Genomic DNA, 16,183 nt, shown 5'->3' with positions numbered 1-16,183 from the left:
TGTATCTGAACCTATGCATTTGGAAAGTCCGAAAATTCCTTTAATTCAAGCTTATAACCACAAGATGTAGGTGTTGTCACAGGAATAAAAAAACCTCTTTTTCTTATAATGATGAAAAATGCACATATATCCACTCAATGAAAAGAAATCGAAACTGTGAGAAAACAAATGACTGAATACAACTGCGCACGGAAGAGCTCGAGGGCATTCAACCAAATATGGTAGGGGCGTGTAACAGGAAGCATAGCACTAGTATATTTTCAGCAGCGCGGTTTCATTGCTTTCATTTCCTCATCATGAGTTGCAGAGAGAGATCTCGTCAGGCAAAGAGCCCTGACTCAACACAATGTTCGGACTCTAGAAAGGAGAGGCGGGAAACCATCAGGAGGAAAAAGAAAGAGGATCCTCTGAAGCCAAACCATGAGGAAGAGAAGCCGCCTGTGAAGGAAACCACTAAAGAAAAGGGCAAACATTTGGCGAGGGAGCATAGCAGGGAACAACAAACGCCTCCAGAGAAGACTAAAACCAAAATCTATTCCAGCAGGTCCACGTCAGTGAAAACACCTCCTTTGCATAGAGACCTGGAATCACAAGCTACAACAATGAGGTCAGAGACAGCAAAGGCTTCTCTCAAGACCACTAAACCTAAAGCTGGTGGAAAGGCAGAGACCCTAACTCGCTGTACCAAGGCTGCAGGAAAGATGGAAGGCGCACAACTTAAGGAAAAAAAGATAGAGAAACCTTCAGGAGGAAAAAAAGAAACAACTGCTGATAAGTCCTACGATACTGAACATGCTGACGAAACAAAGTCAAAGATGCTGAAGACAAGATCAGTTTCAATGGATTCTGTCCTACAGCCTACTTTAGAAAAACTGAAGATTAGGGCAAAGGACAAATCAGATACGAGTAAAGTTGTTAATGATTTTATAAAAAACCTAATTAGGCATTTAAAAAAGGAAACCATATGTTTTCAAGACGTAGACAAACCGCTGCACACAGGAAGTTATTATGAATACCTTAAGGTAAGATACAACTGCTAAGTTTCTCAAATTTATTGAACGTGTTTCACAGCACAAACATTTTTATAGATATCATCTGGTAACCATAACGTCACTAAGTTATTTATGCCAAATTACATTCTTGTTCACACAGATCTCGGATCCTGACGAGTTTGACGTTATGCTTCCAATGCCTGTTGAACAAGTTCAGATTGAACCATTTGGGGAAAACGGAGCCTTCTACAGCGTGGGATTAAAACGTGGCAATAGCCATTTAATAAAATTCCAGCAGAAAGATGTTTTATCCGCAAGCGAAATGCTTCACGAGTTCAGAAAAGAAGTGAAGAAATTTGCCAAGGGATTTCCAGGTTAGTGCCCAACTTGGGGCTTTGTTCTGCATTTGCATTTTATGTCAAATTAACTTAATCAAACAAATATGTTACAGAAATTGTTTGATATGGTATATGATAAGAATGCAAATATTTCATGAATATATCACATTTCCAGTAATTCCATGTATTTTTCGGGGGGTGAGGTGAATATAAACCAGTCATCATTTTGTAATGAAAACTCTCTTTCTTGCTTTAGCGTGGACGATTGAGAAAAAAAAAGGAGGCTGCCCTGCAGTGACCTTGACCCATAAAGTGGGCTCAGTCACCATTTCCCTCGATGTTGTTCTCTGTCTCAAAGTGAAATCAAGCTGGCCGTCTTTCACCAGCGACGGTTTGAAAATTGACCAGTGGCTTGGGACTAAAGAGAAACGGGATTACAAACGGAAACCCTACTACCTTGTGCCAAAATACGAAGGTAGAGGCAACGTGGAAAACGATGGCGTTCTTAACAAAGGTGAGTGCAACTTTACAGAACTTCTGAACTGAATTATCCAAGTGTCCACAGACTGAAAAGAGGATTAGGAATGTCTAATACAAGAAGATTAAAGAGTTTACATGTTATCTTACTAGACAAGCCTTACACTCAGCTAATGGCCTGTTTCGTCTTTCCATCACAGATGTCTGGCGGATTTCATTCTCTCACATTGAGAAGGACATTATAAAGAAACATGGATCGGAGAAGAAATGCTGTGAAAGAGAGGGAGCAAGCTGCTGCAGGCAAGACTGCTTACACATTTTTTGCAAACACTAAATAGTTTTAAAAAAAAAAAAATGTAATCATTAACATAATTACAGAATTAAAGACCTCGGCAAAAGATATAACCAGATTTTTTTCAATGGAAAATCCAGACCCTCTGGAAACGTATTTTTTTATCACGTGTGGGATTCATAATCTCAAAACTTTTTTCAGTTCTTTATCATTTCTCAAATGTATTTATTCAAGTTTTTTTTTTTTATCCAGAAAAGACTGTCTGAAGCTCCTCAAGCATCTCCTGCATCTACTGAAGGAAAACAACCCTTCATTTGCCAAGTTCTGCTCCTATCACGCCAAGACGACGCTCCTGCACGCCTGCTGCTCCCGAACCAGAGACAGCGACTGGGGAGCGTCAGATCTCAGTCGGTGCTTCGGCCTGCTCCTGCAAGACTTCGAAAGCCACCTGAGACACGGGGAACTCTACAACTTCTTCATCCCCAGACAGAACCTTCTCTCTGGTCTAGGAAAAACCCGTTGCAAGGATTTGGCAGACTGCATCAAGCAACAACGAGAAAATGGCTTCCCCATCTTTGACACATGTCTTCAAAATCCGTGTTGAGCGATGGATTGGGGAATTCTGATCCGAGCACAACGTTCATGTCAAATCAATTTCACTGATGTGAGAGACTTTACAGGGTTTTTTTCCTGTAAAATAAATAAAATATTTGTTTATTAAATATTTAAAGAGTTGGATCTATTGTTTCCACTAATTCAACATCGTCTTCCTCTCAACACTATATAAACACATTTACAATCACAGAAGTTATTATGTCATATAAATCTACTTTTAATATTACAAAGGTTCAGGAGTTTAACATTTGAATGAAATATATTCACGATCGGCAGATTAACCTACTGCAATGGCCCAAACAAAATATGCTGTACAAGCGTTAGTTGTCCGCTTATCAATTTTTTCCCCCAGTGTACAAACTTGTACCAGATGAGATGTTAACCACTCCTATCAATACAATCCCACTCAGGTCCTTGGTGGCTTCGCCTTAGTCATATCTTGTTCATATGAGGTGAAACTGGGTCTCTTTTTTGTACAAGTAATGTTTATTCGCTTATATTTTCTTATATAATCCATTGTACATTAATCCATTTAACATTAAACATTTGTTTAATGTTAAAGAAATACCAGTTACACTAATAATAAAGGGAGAAAAAGTCATCTTGTGACTGATATTTATGCAATGTAATGATTGACACTGTTTAGTTTTTACTAAATTAAGCCAAATAAAAATTTTACAGTGTAGCCATTTGCATGTTTTGTGGTTGTCTAGCAACCAACTCTGCAAAATGTTATTTGGATGGCATAAAACAATCTCATATTTTGAGTTATAAACTGTCATCAAATTTAAATGTTCTGGGAGTACAATTTTCTTCAAACGTGACATTGGCCCCAGTTTTGGCATTTTATCAAAGTTCACCGTTATTCAGTTTACCTGTTTTTTTTGTAATGCATCACCGTCTCCTTCTCTTAGTGACCCATCAGTTCTTTATGCTGCTTAATGTCTATGTTTTTCTTTGTAAGATTATAAAATTCAGATTAAAGTAATAATAAAAAAAAGAAACTGAACTCTAGCGTTTCTTTGACATGCGGCTCATGTTGTGATTGTGGGCATTACTGGGTGTCCATATGTAATCCAACCTGCTGGGGAAGGGGAATAAATCAGTTGTTTGTAAAAGATTTCAGTTTGATTCCTGACAGAAGGCAACTAGCACTTCTCATAAGACCTTACAGTAATCCACATCTAAAGTTAAATATGTCCATTGCACAAAGATAACTGCTTTATATTACACCAGTTATAAATAATATTAAGAAATAGGCATGTACTGGAATAAAATGTACCTGTCAAACAGGTTAAATAAAATGGCAAAACAGAAACTTACAGCTTTCTTTGTCTCATGGTAATTTATAAGGACGTTAAGAATTACTCATTCAAGATAATCATCACAGCCACTGAATCTTTATGACGTTTATGACTTTATGACGTTCACAGCATTTACTGCTTTAAGTTACACAAGAGCGTTGGAAGACACTTATATGATTAGTTACTCTATCACAAGGGCCTTATTGCCGTGGTAAAAAGTGAAGAAAAGATCATTTACAGGGTTAGGAAAATAGTAATGTTTGGAAGTTTAATTTATTTTCTTGATCTTTTCAGTCTGCAAAATTCTTGATACAGTGGGAAGACAGGAAGTAATAGAAATTAAACATTTAGATTTTTTCCTTTACAATTACAGAAAACCTCAATCTTTGTAATAAATTTTTTTTTCTTGAACGACAACTTAAGATGTACACTGAACAGGATGTTTCTTCAAAAAGAGAATTTATTTAACACGTTTCCCCCCCAAAAAAATTCCACACATATTCAGTCTATAGAAACAAGGCTGATGACAGAAAAAACAAACACTGGACTAAGAACAGTGCATTCTGTTAACCTTTAAACTTCTATGAAAAACAATAATGATGTCTACCTGGCAAAACAGACATTTTTTAAAATAAATTTTAAGCAAAAAAAAACAACAAAAAACTTATGTACAATCAAAAGAAATTACAGCCAGCTTTAGACTGTATTCCAACCTGCTGAGAAAGAAAAAAAAAAGTCACATTTCCAAAGTAACAAAAATACATTTTCATTATTTTCTGTTTTTACTAAGTCTGTGTGTCACATTTTTATTGACGTTCACCTATCTTAATAGTTTAGTGCTGCATGACGGTGAATTTTCCTCTTATGCTATAAAATTCTTCCACATAAAGAAAGTTAGTTTGCTTTCCTGATAAAAGTATTAAAAGAGCCTAGTGGTTGCTAAGACTCTTGACAACAGAGCATTAAGTGTTGTGAGAGGGGATGTGATAATGTTTGCATACATTTTTGTGTGAAGGTTAGCTTTAAATTACAACCACCTCCCAGAAATGGTTTTATTTTTGGTGCAGCACCAGCCTTTCTGCGATATTCCCATGTCGGGCTGTGGCAATACACTAACCTCACGATACAATATGCGGTATTCTGCTCTCGATACGATATCACAATATACAGCAAATGATATTATTCAATACGTTTTTATGATTTCTTGAAAGATTTTAGAGAAACAAGAGTGATTTTGGTGACATTTTGTGAATGTTCTACAGACTTGGATTGAATTAATTTAATAGATGTTTTTGTTATACATTTCTTTTGTTTAAATGTTAATTGTGTGGCTTTGTGTCTGCTTATGCAGAAAGGAACTTTTTTTGTCTTATTCACTTATATTATACAATGTAATTTATTCGTTTCATTTCATTATTTAATTAATTGTAACCGGTTGTTTCATTGCATGTCATTTTTAATGTACATGTGCAACTGGGTAAAAAATGTCATGTGTGATAGCTGTCATTTCATTCATGTGGATTTGACACAAAACTCAAAGTAGGATTTAATGCATCAATACTCGCAGATGAAAAATCGATACTTTTTGAAGAAAAAAAAATATTGATAAATATCGTAAAATTACACCGCCCTATTTACATGCTTGTTTAGAGCAGGGGTGTTCACGTCCAGTCCTCGAGAGATACCGTCAGATGCATTCTTACTCCAACAGACCAGGATCAGCTCTGAACAGGCCTGGGAACGAGCCATTCATTTGATTCAGGTGTGTTGGAGCAGGGAAGCATCTGAAAGTTGCAGGACGGTAGCTCTCGAGGACTGGATCTGAGCTTTAGAGAGCGTGCAAACTTACATCTCCAGAGATTAGAATCGCCAGTTTTGGCCTCTGTCATTGCCGTCTCTCCGTCCACCGCCTCCTCTTCCACCCCATCCATGTCCTCTTGGAGTATACATCTCTCTCTCCATCTTGTGCTTCTCGTATCTCTCTGCCATCAGCACCAAGTCTTCTGGGACGTCCTGAAACAACATTCTCATGTAATGTGGGTTGCTACCCAACATTTATACATTCAGATACTACACCAAATGTCAGCATTGTTAGTGCCTTCCCTTAAATGTTGCATATATAATTTACATTTCATATTATTACAAGTCAGTTACATCAATGCCATTGAATAACCTTCCTTTGTTGACTGAAATACATACATTCATTTGTCAATGTTTAGTGCAACACTTTTCAGTATTGATATTTTACATTTCAACCTTCTGATAAACAATTTGCAAGTATTTACTTGTCCTGCTCTCTCCAGGATAGAAATCAGCTCTGCGGCCATCCTCCAGTTATCTCTAGTTAACAGAGTAATGGCAGCACCGGATCGTCTGGAATAAAAATGCATCAGCGTCACAACTAACCCAGAGTAAGCCAAAGGTTGCACATCACTGTCGATCTCTTACCCTGCTCGGCCTGTTCGGCCCACACGATGGACGTACTCTTCGATGTTTCTTGGGAAGTCGTAGTTAAAAACATGCGTGATGTCATGGACATCCAACCCTCTGGATGCCAGATCTGTGGCGACCAGGATGCGAACCCGACCTGGAAAAGTGAACACAAACATTAAGGGTGCATTCACACCAGCCCTGCTTAGTCCGCTTTAATTGAACTCTGGTTTGTTTGCCTTTAAAGTCCGGTTTGTTTGGGGAGGTCTGAATGTGCAATCGAACTCTGATGGGGAACATTAAAAGTGAATTCTGGTGTAGTTTGAATTTTTATTCTAAGCGTTTTGGAGTGGAAACCACTCCAAAAGCAGGAAACGGACTATAATACAGGGCATTCTGGTTAAATAAACCCAAAATAAAGTCTAGCAAAATTCAATGCATTTTTCTGTTAATTGATGTAGACCAGCAGTTCCTTAATTGGGAAGTGGAAGGAAATGATTCATGCCTTTATGAGTAAAAACCTAAATATTGTGGCATTTATTTGTATAATGCACCATTAATTTGACCTTCCAAAATCAGCGGTTCCCCAACCCCGATCCTCAAGACACACTGCCCTGCACGCTTAGGGCGTTTCCTTGTTTCAGCCAAGCTGATTTCAATTGATGGCAGATTAACAGGCAATTGCTGAACTGCAATCAGCTGAATCAGGTGCATTAAAGCAGGGAAACATCTACAACATGGAGGACAACCTGGAGGACCAGGGTTGGGAAACAATGGCACTAAATAAAGTCCAGTGCAACAAATTGCTTTGGTTTGGGGGGGTCTTATTTAACAAAGTATTTATCAATATCAAATCTATTTAAAATATGTCTGATTTAAGACATATTAAGTGCCACCTTGAATGAAATTTATGTCAGAAAAAAAACTCTAAATATAGGAGATGTCTGGGAGAACTTACAGAATTACAATTAAGCATAGCAAACACTGTGAACTCAGCTTTGTGCCCATGAAAAAGCAAAAAAAAGTAGGCTAGAGTTAGCAGATAATTACTGATTTTTGTGACTGTAATAATTGAATCTCAGAATGCAATGAAGGTGCTCATGTGAACAAAAAAGGTCTTAAACTGTTAATTACAGTTTAAGACCTGTAATTAACATATTTAAGGCAAACAGACATTGCTTTAAATTATTTTAAGGCATTTTAATCGAACAAATTTAGGACTTTTAAATGTTGAAAATTAATAAATGACGGTTTTCTGACATACTCTCCTTAAAGTCCCGGAGAGCCTCTTCCCGGGAGCTTTGTTCGCGGTCTCCATGGAGACACTGCACAGCAATACCTTGCAGAGACATGTCACTCGACAGGTCGTCTGCACTGGTTTCACAGAAACACAAACACAGAGGGCACACAGTTGGTGCAGGTTCCAACTGTAGTTGTGGCTCATCTTTTAAAAGCAGTGGTCATCTCCTCACTCACGTAATCTTCTTGCCCACAAAGATTAAGACTTTATCCTGGGGTTGCATGTTCCTGATGAAGTCAAAAACATACATCTTTTTCTCCTCCTCCTTAACAATCTCTAGGGTCTGCTGCACTGTGTTTACTGCCTGATGCACAGATGGAGAGACGCAAAGCATGAAGCACGGGGAAACAAAAGAAGAAATAAAAGTGAAGCACAAACAATGTTTTCACTTCCTCTTACAGCCAAGTCCAGAGTTCCCACATAAACCATCATGGGATTCTTCAAGTAGGATTTAGCCAATCTTCTTACACCTGTGGGCCAGGTGGCACTGAAACATGAAGCCAACAATAGCAGTTCAGTTTTTAGTCTTTTACAACATACATTTGATATATTCTTGGGAAGGAAACTGAAACACCAGAAAGAATATTTACAGTTAGCTAAGAATAAGCAGTGAACGGATTCTTTACATTACTTTCTATTGTTAGAAACATCCTTAAATGTCTGATTAAATTATATCTGATGCTTCTCAAAATCCAACTTCTTTCCAGCCATGATGAAACATTTTTATGTTGATAAACACAGATTACTCCAGGAAAGTCATTCTTGGCCAACTCCTCAAGAGCTACCCTATCTTCTTAGCGTTGCATTAAGTACTAATGTCCCTATTATGATCAAAATCTGAGGTATACCTGGTCATGACTGTCTGCCGGTCTGGACGAATGTCCAGCAGAATCTTCAGAATCTGCGGTTCGAAGCCCATGTCGAGCATGCGGTCGGCCTCGTCCAGCACCTTTCCCCCCCACCCCAACAATCACTTCAGCATCAAAACTTTTCCAAACGGCATGTAAAAGTAGATGAAAGTTAAGATCTAAACCTTTTCTGCACAAGAATTAAAAAAAAACAAAAAAAAAAACACAATCGTCGAAAAGGAAGAGGCTACTGCATTCTGTACTGCAAATGTTGGAAAAGAAAAAGCAATAAAAGCTGACCAAGTAGGTGATGGAGCGTAGATTGATGAGGTCGTTCATCTGTAAGTCGTTGAGTCGGCCAGGTGTAGCGATCACGATGTCCACACCGCTCTTCACCAGGTTGATCTGTCCTCTTCTATCTCCCCCTCCGTAGACACAGATGCTAAGAGACGGAGGAAAAGGAGGACACCGTGATTCTATCAAATCACAAATAACTGATCCTTTATCACAGGTTACCTTTTGTATCCTTTGAAGCTGTACTTGCTGCACTCTGCTTCAATCTGTAGAGCAAGTTCTCTGGTAGGGGTCAGCACCAACATGCCCGGGCCCCCCCTTTCAGCTCTGCGTCTATTGTTGAAACAAAAACAGAAGGGTTTTAATAAATGCACAAAAAATAACCCACGTGATCATTTTCATAAAAGCAAAAAAGTTCTGAACTCACACAGGCTGTCCGTCCATATGAATGAAGCCCGGCAGCAGGTAGGCCAGAGTTTTCCCTGTTCCTGTCTGAGCAATCGCTATCAGGTCCTCCCCGATGAGCAGCACCGGCCAGGCCTGAGACTGGTCAATGGATCGTGCAGCAGGTCATCAACCATACTAATACAAGCTGCACTTTTATCAAATTAAGTAACTTCAAAATGTACACAGGCGTTCAGTCGGTTCTTAAATGGCGTGTATATATATCCTAATGGTCCTCATTTGAACTTAATGAAAGGACCAGAGTTTGGTCATGTTCCTTTGACAAAATAGAAACTTAGAAACTTTGGCTCAATTACTGGGACAAATGGAAGCTGATAAAACTTTAGCAAAACTCCTTTGAGGAGGGTTTGGGTTCAGGGCCACAGGGGTTTTTTGTAAGAAGCCTGAGGAAAAAGACTCCCTAAGATGAGGGAGTTGGATGGGAGGTGCCGTTTATGTGACTGAAGAAGATATCAAAGAGAATTGTGTCAAGTTTCACTACTTCATTTTCTTATTTCTCTAGCCTGATCTCTGAGAATAAATGATTCTGCTATTACTTTGATTTTCTAAATAAATACCTGAAAGACAAATGCGCATTTCTCTGACTCATAGTTTCACTAATTATAGAAAAAATATTACACAGGCATGCAGGAAGTCGAGAGTTCTTCAAGTAAGTAGATATTTATAGTCATGCTCTTATTTTGAAGTGGGTGAAGAGAGCTATGTTTCCTCTCCACATGTTCTCTTCTCTTTTATTTCCTGTTTCTAAAAGAAAAACACTTGGATGAACCAACAATTATTTCCTGTTTTGAGACTTTTTGTTGGTACTTCTGATGTGCTGCAGTAAAATCAGCAACAGAGTTGGGCTTTATAAAACCGAAACAATGACCGAAAGGTCTGTTCAGAAGAATCACTTGCTCAAGCTCACCTGTAAAGATAAGCAGTGCAATAACAAACTTAGTGCTTCAGCACAAAACAGAAATAAAGTTAATGATTAGTGCTTTATGATTAGCCCAACACTTAGACAGCAGCTTCCAGCTGCTGCACCAGCACAATATAGAGTTATCTAAACATCCTATTTTAATATGAAATCTCTCCACTTCTGTTATTGTGAAATAAAAGGCAAACTTAACAGGATGACAATGCAGTTTAATTTTCCCCTACATCCGTATAAAAATTTGACAAAACATGAACATAATCAGGCTATCTGCAGGTCAAATTTAAAACTTAAGACATTTTTAATGTAAACTTGAAGTGCGTTTAAGGCAACAGACGTGAGCCAGAGGCAAAAACAAACATTGTCCAGTCAACTGGTGATACATTTGCATCTACCCATGATGGATGCAAAAAGCTAAGCTCATATTTATCTCTAAATGCATCAATTTATGGCTTTTTACAGATGCATGGACACCTTGATGAGTGAGGGTTCAAGGAATATTTACCGGGTGGCAGTAAATATTTAGACATTTACTACTTAAAAAAAGAAATAAAAACAATCAGACCTTATCGTAAAGTCACAGAGATCGTTAGATGATGCAAACAAAAAGAGAAAAACATCCACCTTTGATGTTTAGAGAAGCTTAGAAAGAGCAACTTCAGCACATCAGAATAGAGGAAGACAAATAGTGAAATCTGAATGTGCCATGCTTCGTCAAGAGGAAATGGCAAATATTTAGTGGTGCTTCACACAAAAGAATCTGGTTTCACTTTTCGACAATGAGAGGTACTTTCTACATACAAGGAAAAAAGAAGTTCTCCCAGCTCTTAGTGCCATTCGTGCACTTTCATTTCTTCTGAGGGGGACTACAGATACAAATTTCATAAATGGGCCTAAAATAGATAAGGATTCCCAACAATGCCACTATAGAGTACTTTCAAAACTAAATCGCTCCTGGGGATTCTCATTGCTGCACCTGGCCTCACATGTAGTGACAGTTTACTGGTAAAAGTGCAGGGCAATTTGCATTGAGTCTGAGCTTAGCTTAACGCTCCGAAACAGAAAAAAATGCATAAATGTTAGATAGTCTGACAGCACCAGTGTAAAGTTTGTTTCATCTGGTGATGAGAATGTTTCATTTTGTTCTAAAAATTGGATTTGTTAAAAAAAAAAAAAAAGATAATCCATCCAAAAGGGATAATGCAACATGTTATTTCATGAAATTGTGTAGGTGCTTGGATAATACCTGGATGGGGGTCGGCTTGACAAAACCAACACGCTCAATATTCTCCATAATCTCTGGATAAGGTTGGAACGCCTCCAGAAACGTACGACAGGGATTAGGAATGGGTCGCTTCTCTCCCTCCTCCTTTATGTCATCTACAAATATATTGTTATTTTCCTTCCTGTACAAATAGGGGGAAAATTTGTTTCACATCACAAAGTGGTCAGAGATGGTTTACTGTATTTAAAGAGGCAGCAGGTAGATTGTTTTCTGTGATAAATACATTTATTATCCAGTGTTTAGGACTTGATCAGAAAACTCAAAACGGATAAAAAGGCAAATACCTTTAGTAATAGTACAAAAAATATTAAGCTTCTGTTAGGTACATGGACTGTCTTTTTTTTTTTTTTTTTTTTATTCCCCACAGACAACTTTTTCTGTTAAGTACCAGTATTAGCAAATGTCAGGGCAAATCAGCAGAGAACAGCCAAGTGCTTCCAAAGGACAGACGCCAACATCTGCCCTGCAGCTCACATTCCAACTCTGAAAGAGCAGTTCCTGTTCTTATGTGGTTTAAGCCACACAAAGTAGACAATTAAAGATGACTGAGTGCCTTGCCTGGGTGTCAGCCTCTCTCCATTTCAGCAGACAAGTAAAAGCATTTTGCCTGCTGTAGTTGTTAGGCTCCCCCTTACACTTCTTAAAATTGCTGCTCATTAAATACAATATTATTAGTTGTGGTCACTGATAGGAGCTTAAGTCTGAAAATAAAACAAGAATCTAGTGGAAGCTTCAGTGTTTGAGAGCAAAATTGGATTTGTATCTATAATAAAAGGAACAGCCGGATGTAAAAAAAAAAAAAAAAAGAAAAAAAAAAAAGAAGTTACCTCCATGCAGAGACTTCATCAGGTGTGAGCATGGACACACTCGCTGCTTCTGTGTAAAAGTTCTTCTTCAGCAGTGGGAGGTCTGAGAAAAGTTTGAGACCATCAACTGGAGCTAGCTCAAACTCATGGATGACACGCATATGTTGTTTTCACTGGAATCATTATTTACACTTAGGTACATAACACCAAAGCAGTTCAGCAACAAAAAGCATTACCGACTGAACTCGGCGTGAATCAGCTGCCCCACCTTTCCACTTCAGCTCCTCAAATTTTTTCCTGTTTTGTCGGATGTCGTTCCAGTCGATGGCCGTAGAGGCCGGGTCGTCACTTGCAGCCTGCGGCGCCTCCTTCGACCAGGCGGAGTCGTTCCTGTTCATCCCTCCTGTACCCGCTCTTCCTCCAAACCTTTCCCCGTCACTGTACCGGCCTCTACCTGGACCTCAGAATCAAGACGCAGCACCAAGAACTTGAAGAAAGTTCTTGGTGCAGCAGGAAAAGGAAACTCTGTTTGACCAGAAAGTGGTACTTTTTTTTTTTTTTTGGAGTTTTCCTTTGCACATCCTCCAAATCTACAAATTATGGATCTGGCTAACTGGTCTCTCAATGCAATTGATAAAATTTTCTCAACAAGAAGAATGAAGGCAAAGGGAAATGGATTAGGTGTATTAAACAGAATAACACACTGATTAACACATATTATATTGTAGAAAAATAAGTCTTTTAACTCATGGTCTTGTGGGCCGGGATGTATAAAGTTTTTTTGTTCACCCTTACAAAATTTCCATAAGTAATTCACTGTCAATTCACAAGAGAGACAAACACTTTATTTGTAGTCGATGTCAGTTTTAAATAAAAACTTCATGCTTTTCATTTAATCACCATAGTTTAGAAGAAAATATTGTTTAAAGCTTCAGCTTGAAGCCTTATGAACTTTTACTTTTCCCCAGTAAAAGTAAAATTCACCACTTCCAACAAAGACTAATATGTACCGTAACTAGAAGAGCCGCCTGCTATCAGGTCTTCAATCATTCCTCTGGCCTTTTGCTGAGCAGCGGACGAACCAGAGATGGACACTTCTCCATCGTAATCTCCCCTTGTAATCTTTAACAATAAAACAAAAAATATTTACATTTTACACTGGAAATATCCTAAGACATGGTCTCAACTGTGTCTTAAAGTTACATTTTAAATAAAGGAGTCAAGAACATAGACTAACTTATAAGTGTGCAGTTTCTGTTTAAATATAACTCAGGTTTTTATATGTTTATTTACTTCCTGTTGGGAAAAACGTTGGTGCCTCACTTTTGTTTCAACAAAACCACTTTTGATTCGTGCTTAGCTGGATGTTTGTACAACTTAGACTGATAGTTTGCAAGTTATTGTTTTCAATAACATATCGATAATAAAATCTGAGAGTTTGCTACAAAAACAAATGGTTTTCTAACCTATGGATAAGATCTTTTATGTGGAAGATTGTTGCAAGCTTAATTTTGGTCCTTAAAACAAGCATTTAAAAAAAAAAAAAAATAAATAAACAATACATTTCATAATTATTGTTAAGGGTAGTTTTTCAAAATAGTCAAATCACCACAGCTGGTAAACTCCAATCCAGTAAACATGTGGCTTACTGAAATGGTGTCCAAACCTTTTGCCAAGAGAGCTTGAGTTGCTAAGTTGAAAGACCTTAGGGCCACTAAAATATATTTTCTTCACATTTTAAAACAAAGTTTGATCTGCTCAATAGTAAAATAAAAAATGTAAATTTTATTAAAGTCAACAACAAATTTTTGTGGGAAAACAGATCTGTAAATCACTCTAGATACAAAACATAAGAAATGTCTTGCAGACAAGCCCACAGTTTCTACAGTTTTTTTTTTTGGTTGATTGTTTTCCTACTTGAGAAGCAAGATTTGCTTTTGAGAAAAAGTAGGTTGATGTACTTCATGGTTGAAGTTACTCCAAAATTAAGATGAATAAGATTAATTTTTTTTTCAAAAATCCATTTTTCTTTTTCTATTCAATGTCACATGCTGTTTTTATTCTAATTGTGTAAAGCACTTTGAAATGCCTCGCTGCTGAAATGTGCTATACAAATAAAATTTTATTGATTGATTGGTTGAATACAATACGTCCTTAATAAACGGGAACCTATTTTTTTGTAACGTATGCAATAAGTAGTTATAATTCAACCCCAAAGCGTTTCCAGTGTGCAAGAGGACGCCGTTTCTGGCGGTCCTACTCGCTTCCTGTTAGCACTTGCCTTGATCCGAGCACCGCTGCTCTCCTCAAGTTCACGAATTTTAGCTCCGCCACGACCTGTGAACACAGTTCAATGTTAAACTTTTAACAAGCCAAACTTCAAAACACAAATTAAACATTTAAAAGTGTTTTTGCCCGATTCAGTAAAATTAGCCGCTTAAGAAACGGTAAATATTTAAATGGGGGAAGAAGTTAAAACGGTAGGAAATAATTAACTTAGCATAACTAGCATACCAGGTAGCAACGTCTGTTTTAAACTGAATTCAGGTTTTAAGCTTACCAATTATCCTTCCAATTGACATATTTTCCACTTTGAAAGTAAGAGGCTGGAATCCGTCGGACATTTCGTTCCCTCTCCTACGGTCTCCAGGCCCCCCGCCACGGTCTGTTTCACCTCTTCGGCTCCTGAACTCGAACGCATCTCGGCGGCGCTCAACTCTCGCCTCGTTCGGTTCTCTAGACCAGGTTTGAGTTTTTATACCGGAATAAACACTTCCATCTCCTTGGCTATCTTTTCCCAATAACGTGTTGTTAGTCGCAGATAGGTTAGGGGCAGATTTCTCAATGGCAACACCGTGTTTGTCGTACTCGTCCTCCCAGTCAGACATTTTAAATTCTGCTGCGCTACCATCAACCCTGAAGTCTCAAAGAAATCTCTTTTCCACTTCCTGTCTGGACAGGAACCAGTTAAATATACGTTTATGTTTTGCGTGTATGTAATTTTGTGTATTTTATAAGATTACAAATGTGGAAGAAGTATTTGTCTGTAGTATATCGTCATTTAAATTAAATGACTAATGCATGGTTTGTTTTTACGGTGATTTTGAACGAAATTTGATTTGATGATTAGGGACTGATAGTTGCAATAAGGTGTTCAATTTCACTTCAGAAACAAAATAATTTAACTTTATTAGCATCGTGCTCTCCAATTTATTTTTTTTATATTTATAAAATTTTTTATTTATTTTTTGCATTAATTCATAATACATGACATTAAATTCGCTGAAAGATCCTGTGGAGTCTGGGGAACGTTCCCTTCCAGCTGCCAGAAAGCTCTTCTGCTGTTGAAACTAAATGATAAACGTTCAGGGAAAGTTGCATTGTGAAAGTTATGGTTACTTTTCAGGTAACTTTTTGAGAAATGTTCCCTGAAGGTTCTCTAAAGAAAAGTTGCTATGCTATGTGTTCAAGAACACTTGATTCTTCCAAGAAAAACAGAGTGTGTGGAAACTTATTTTCAGGGGGATGTTCCCTTAGAGTTAATCTGTATTGACTGAAGGTTATACGCGTTTTTATGTTTAGGGAATATATCTGCTGTGAAAATAATCATAAAGACCAACCATAAAGTAGTTACCATTCAGAGAATGGTAACTACAACATTAGTTATTAGAATGGTAACTACAACAAGGAATTGTAGTTGCACTGTAAATGTTAAAACTAACCTCTGGAGAAGTTTTCTGGACGTTGACTTTCACTGAACTTCCCTTAAACCATTCGTTCTACTCTATAGTTTTTGGTTCTATCTGGTAAAGTTGATGAAT

At 37.8% G+C, this 16,183-nt stretch overlaps 2 protein-coding genes across 4 annotated transcripts; one reads left to right on the top strand and one right to left on the bottom strand.

The window, feature by feature from the left end:
• Nucleotides 1–75: 75 nt before the first annotated feature.
• On the top strand, nucleotides 76–2,837 carry cgasa (cyclic GMP-AMP synthase a). Its single transcript, XM_008428844.3, has 5 exons — nucleotides 76–1,022; nucleotides 1,153–1,366; nucleotides 1,587–1,844; nucleotides 2,008–2,107; nucleotides 2,352–2,837. Exons 1-5 carry the CDS (start codon nucleotides 219–221, stop codon nucleotides 2,701–2,703), a joined length of 1,728 nt encoding a protein of 575 aa, XP_008427066.1. The 5' UTR covers nucleotides 76–218; the 3' UTR covers nucleotides 2,704–2,837.
• Nucleotides 2,838–4,272: 1,435 nt separating this feature from the next.
• ddx43 (DEAD (Asp-Glu-Ala-Asp) box polypeptide 43) lies at nucleotides 4,273–15,318 on the bottom strand. 3 transcript variants are annotated; one of them, XM_008428845.3, is made up of 17 exons: nucleotides 14,923–15,318; nucleotides 14,644–14,699; nucleotides 13,373–13,484; nucleotides 12,631–12,822; nucleotides 12,384–12,465; nucleotides 11,518–11,677; nucleotides 9,318–9,436; nucleotides 9,113–9,223; nucleotides 8,897–9,038; nucleotides 8,597–8,697; nucleotides 8,148–8,235; nucleotides 7,925–8,052; nucleotides 7,713–7,822; nucleotides 6,467–6,605; nucleotides 6,304–6,391; nucleotides 5,868–6,031; nucleotides 4,273–4,734 (listed from the first exon to the last, which is right to left on the bottom strand). In XM_008428845.3, exons 1-16 carry the CDS (start codon nucleotides 15,248–15,250, stop codon nucleotides 5,879–5,881), a joined length of 2,109 nt encoding a protein of 702 aa, XP_008427067.1. In that variant the 5' UTR covers nucleotides 15,251–15,318; the 3' UTR covers nucleotides 4,273–4,734; nucleotides 5,868–5,878. The 3 variants fall into 3 exon arrangements, with proteins under 3 accessions (XP_008427067.1, XP_008427068.1, XP_017164524.1); XM_008428846.3 differs by having other exon boundaries at nucleotides 4,273–4,731; XM_017309035.2 differs by having other exon boundaries at nucleotides 12,631–12,816; nucleotides 14,923–15,317.
• Nucleotides 15,319–16,183: the final 865 nt, after the last annotated feature.

This window comes from Poecilia reticulata, chromosome 15, assembly GCF_904066995.2.
Source record: "Poecilia reticulata chromosome 15, P_reticulata-male-v2, whole genome shotgun sequence".
In the NCBI taxonomy this organism is placed as follows: Eukaryota; Metazoa; Chordata; class Actinopteri; order Cyprinodontiformes; family Poeciliidae; genus Poecilia; species Poecilia reticulata.
This window is presented reverse-complemented; position numbering and strand designations above follow the sequence as displayed.

Coding starts and splice junctions, on each gene's coding strand:
- ddx43 (XM_008428845.3), bottom strand. CDS start 15,250: ATGTCTGACTGGGAGGACGAGTACGACAAACACGGTGTTGCCATTGAG. Junction 7,823..7,924: donor TTTGTGGGCAAGAAGATTAC/GTGAGTGAGGAG, acceptor CTGTGAAACCAG/TGCAGACGACCTGTCGAGTG. Junction 6,392..6,466: donor GGCCGAACAGGCCGAGCAGG/GTAAGAGATCGA, acceptor TTTTTATTCCAG/ACGATCCGGTGCTGCCATTA.
- cgasa (XM_008428844.3), top strand. CDS start 219: ATGGTAGGGGCGTGTAACAGGAAGCATAGCACTAGTATATTTTCAGCA. Junction 1,023..1,152: donor GTTATTATGAATACCTTAAG/GTAAGATACAAC, acceptor TTGTTCACACAG/ATCTCGGATCCTGACGAGTT. Junction 2,108..2,351: donor GAGGGAGCAAGCTGCTGCAG/GCAAGACTGCTT, acceptor TTTTTTATCCAG/AAAAGACTGTCTGAAGCTCC.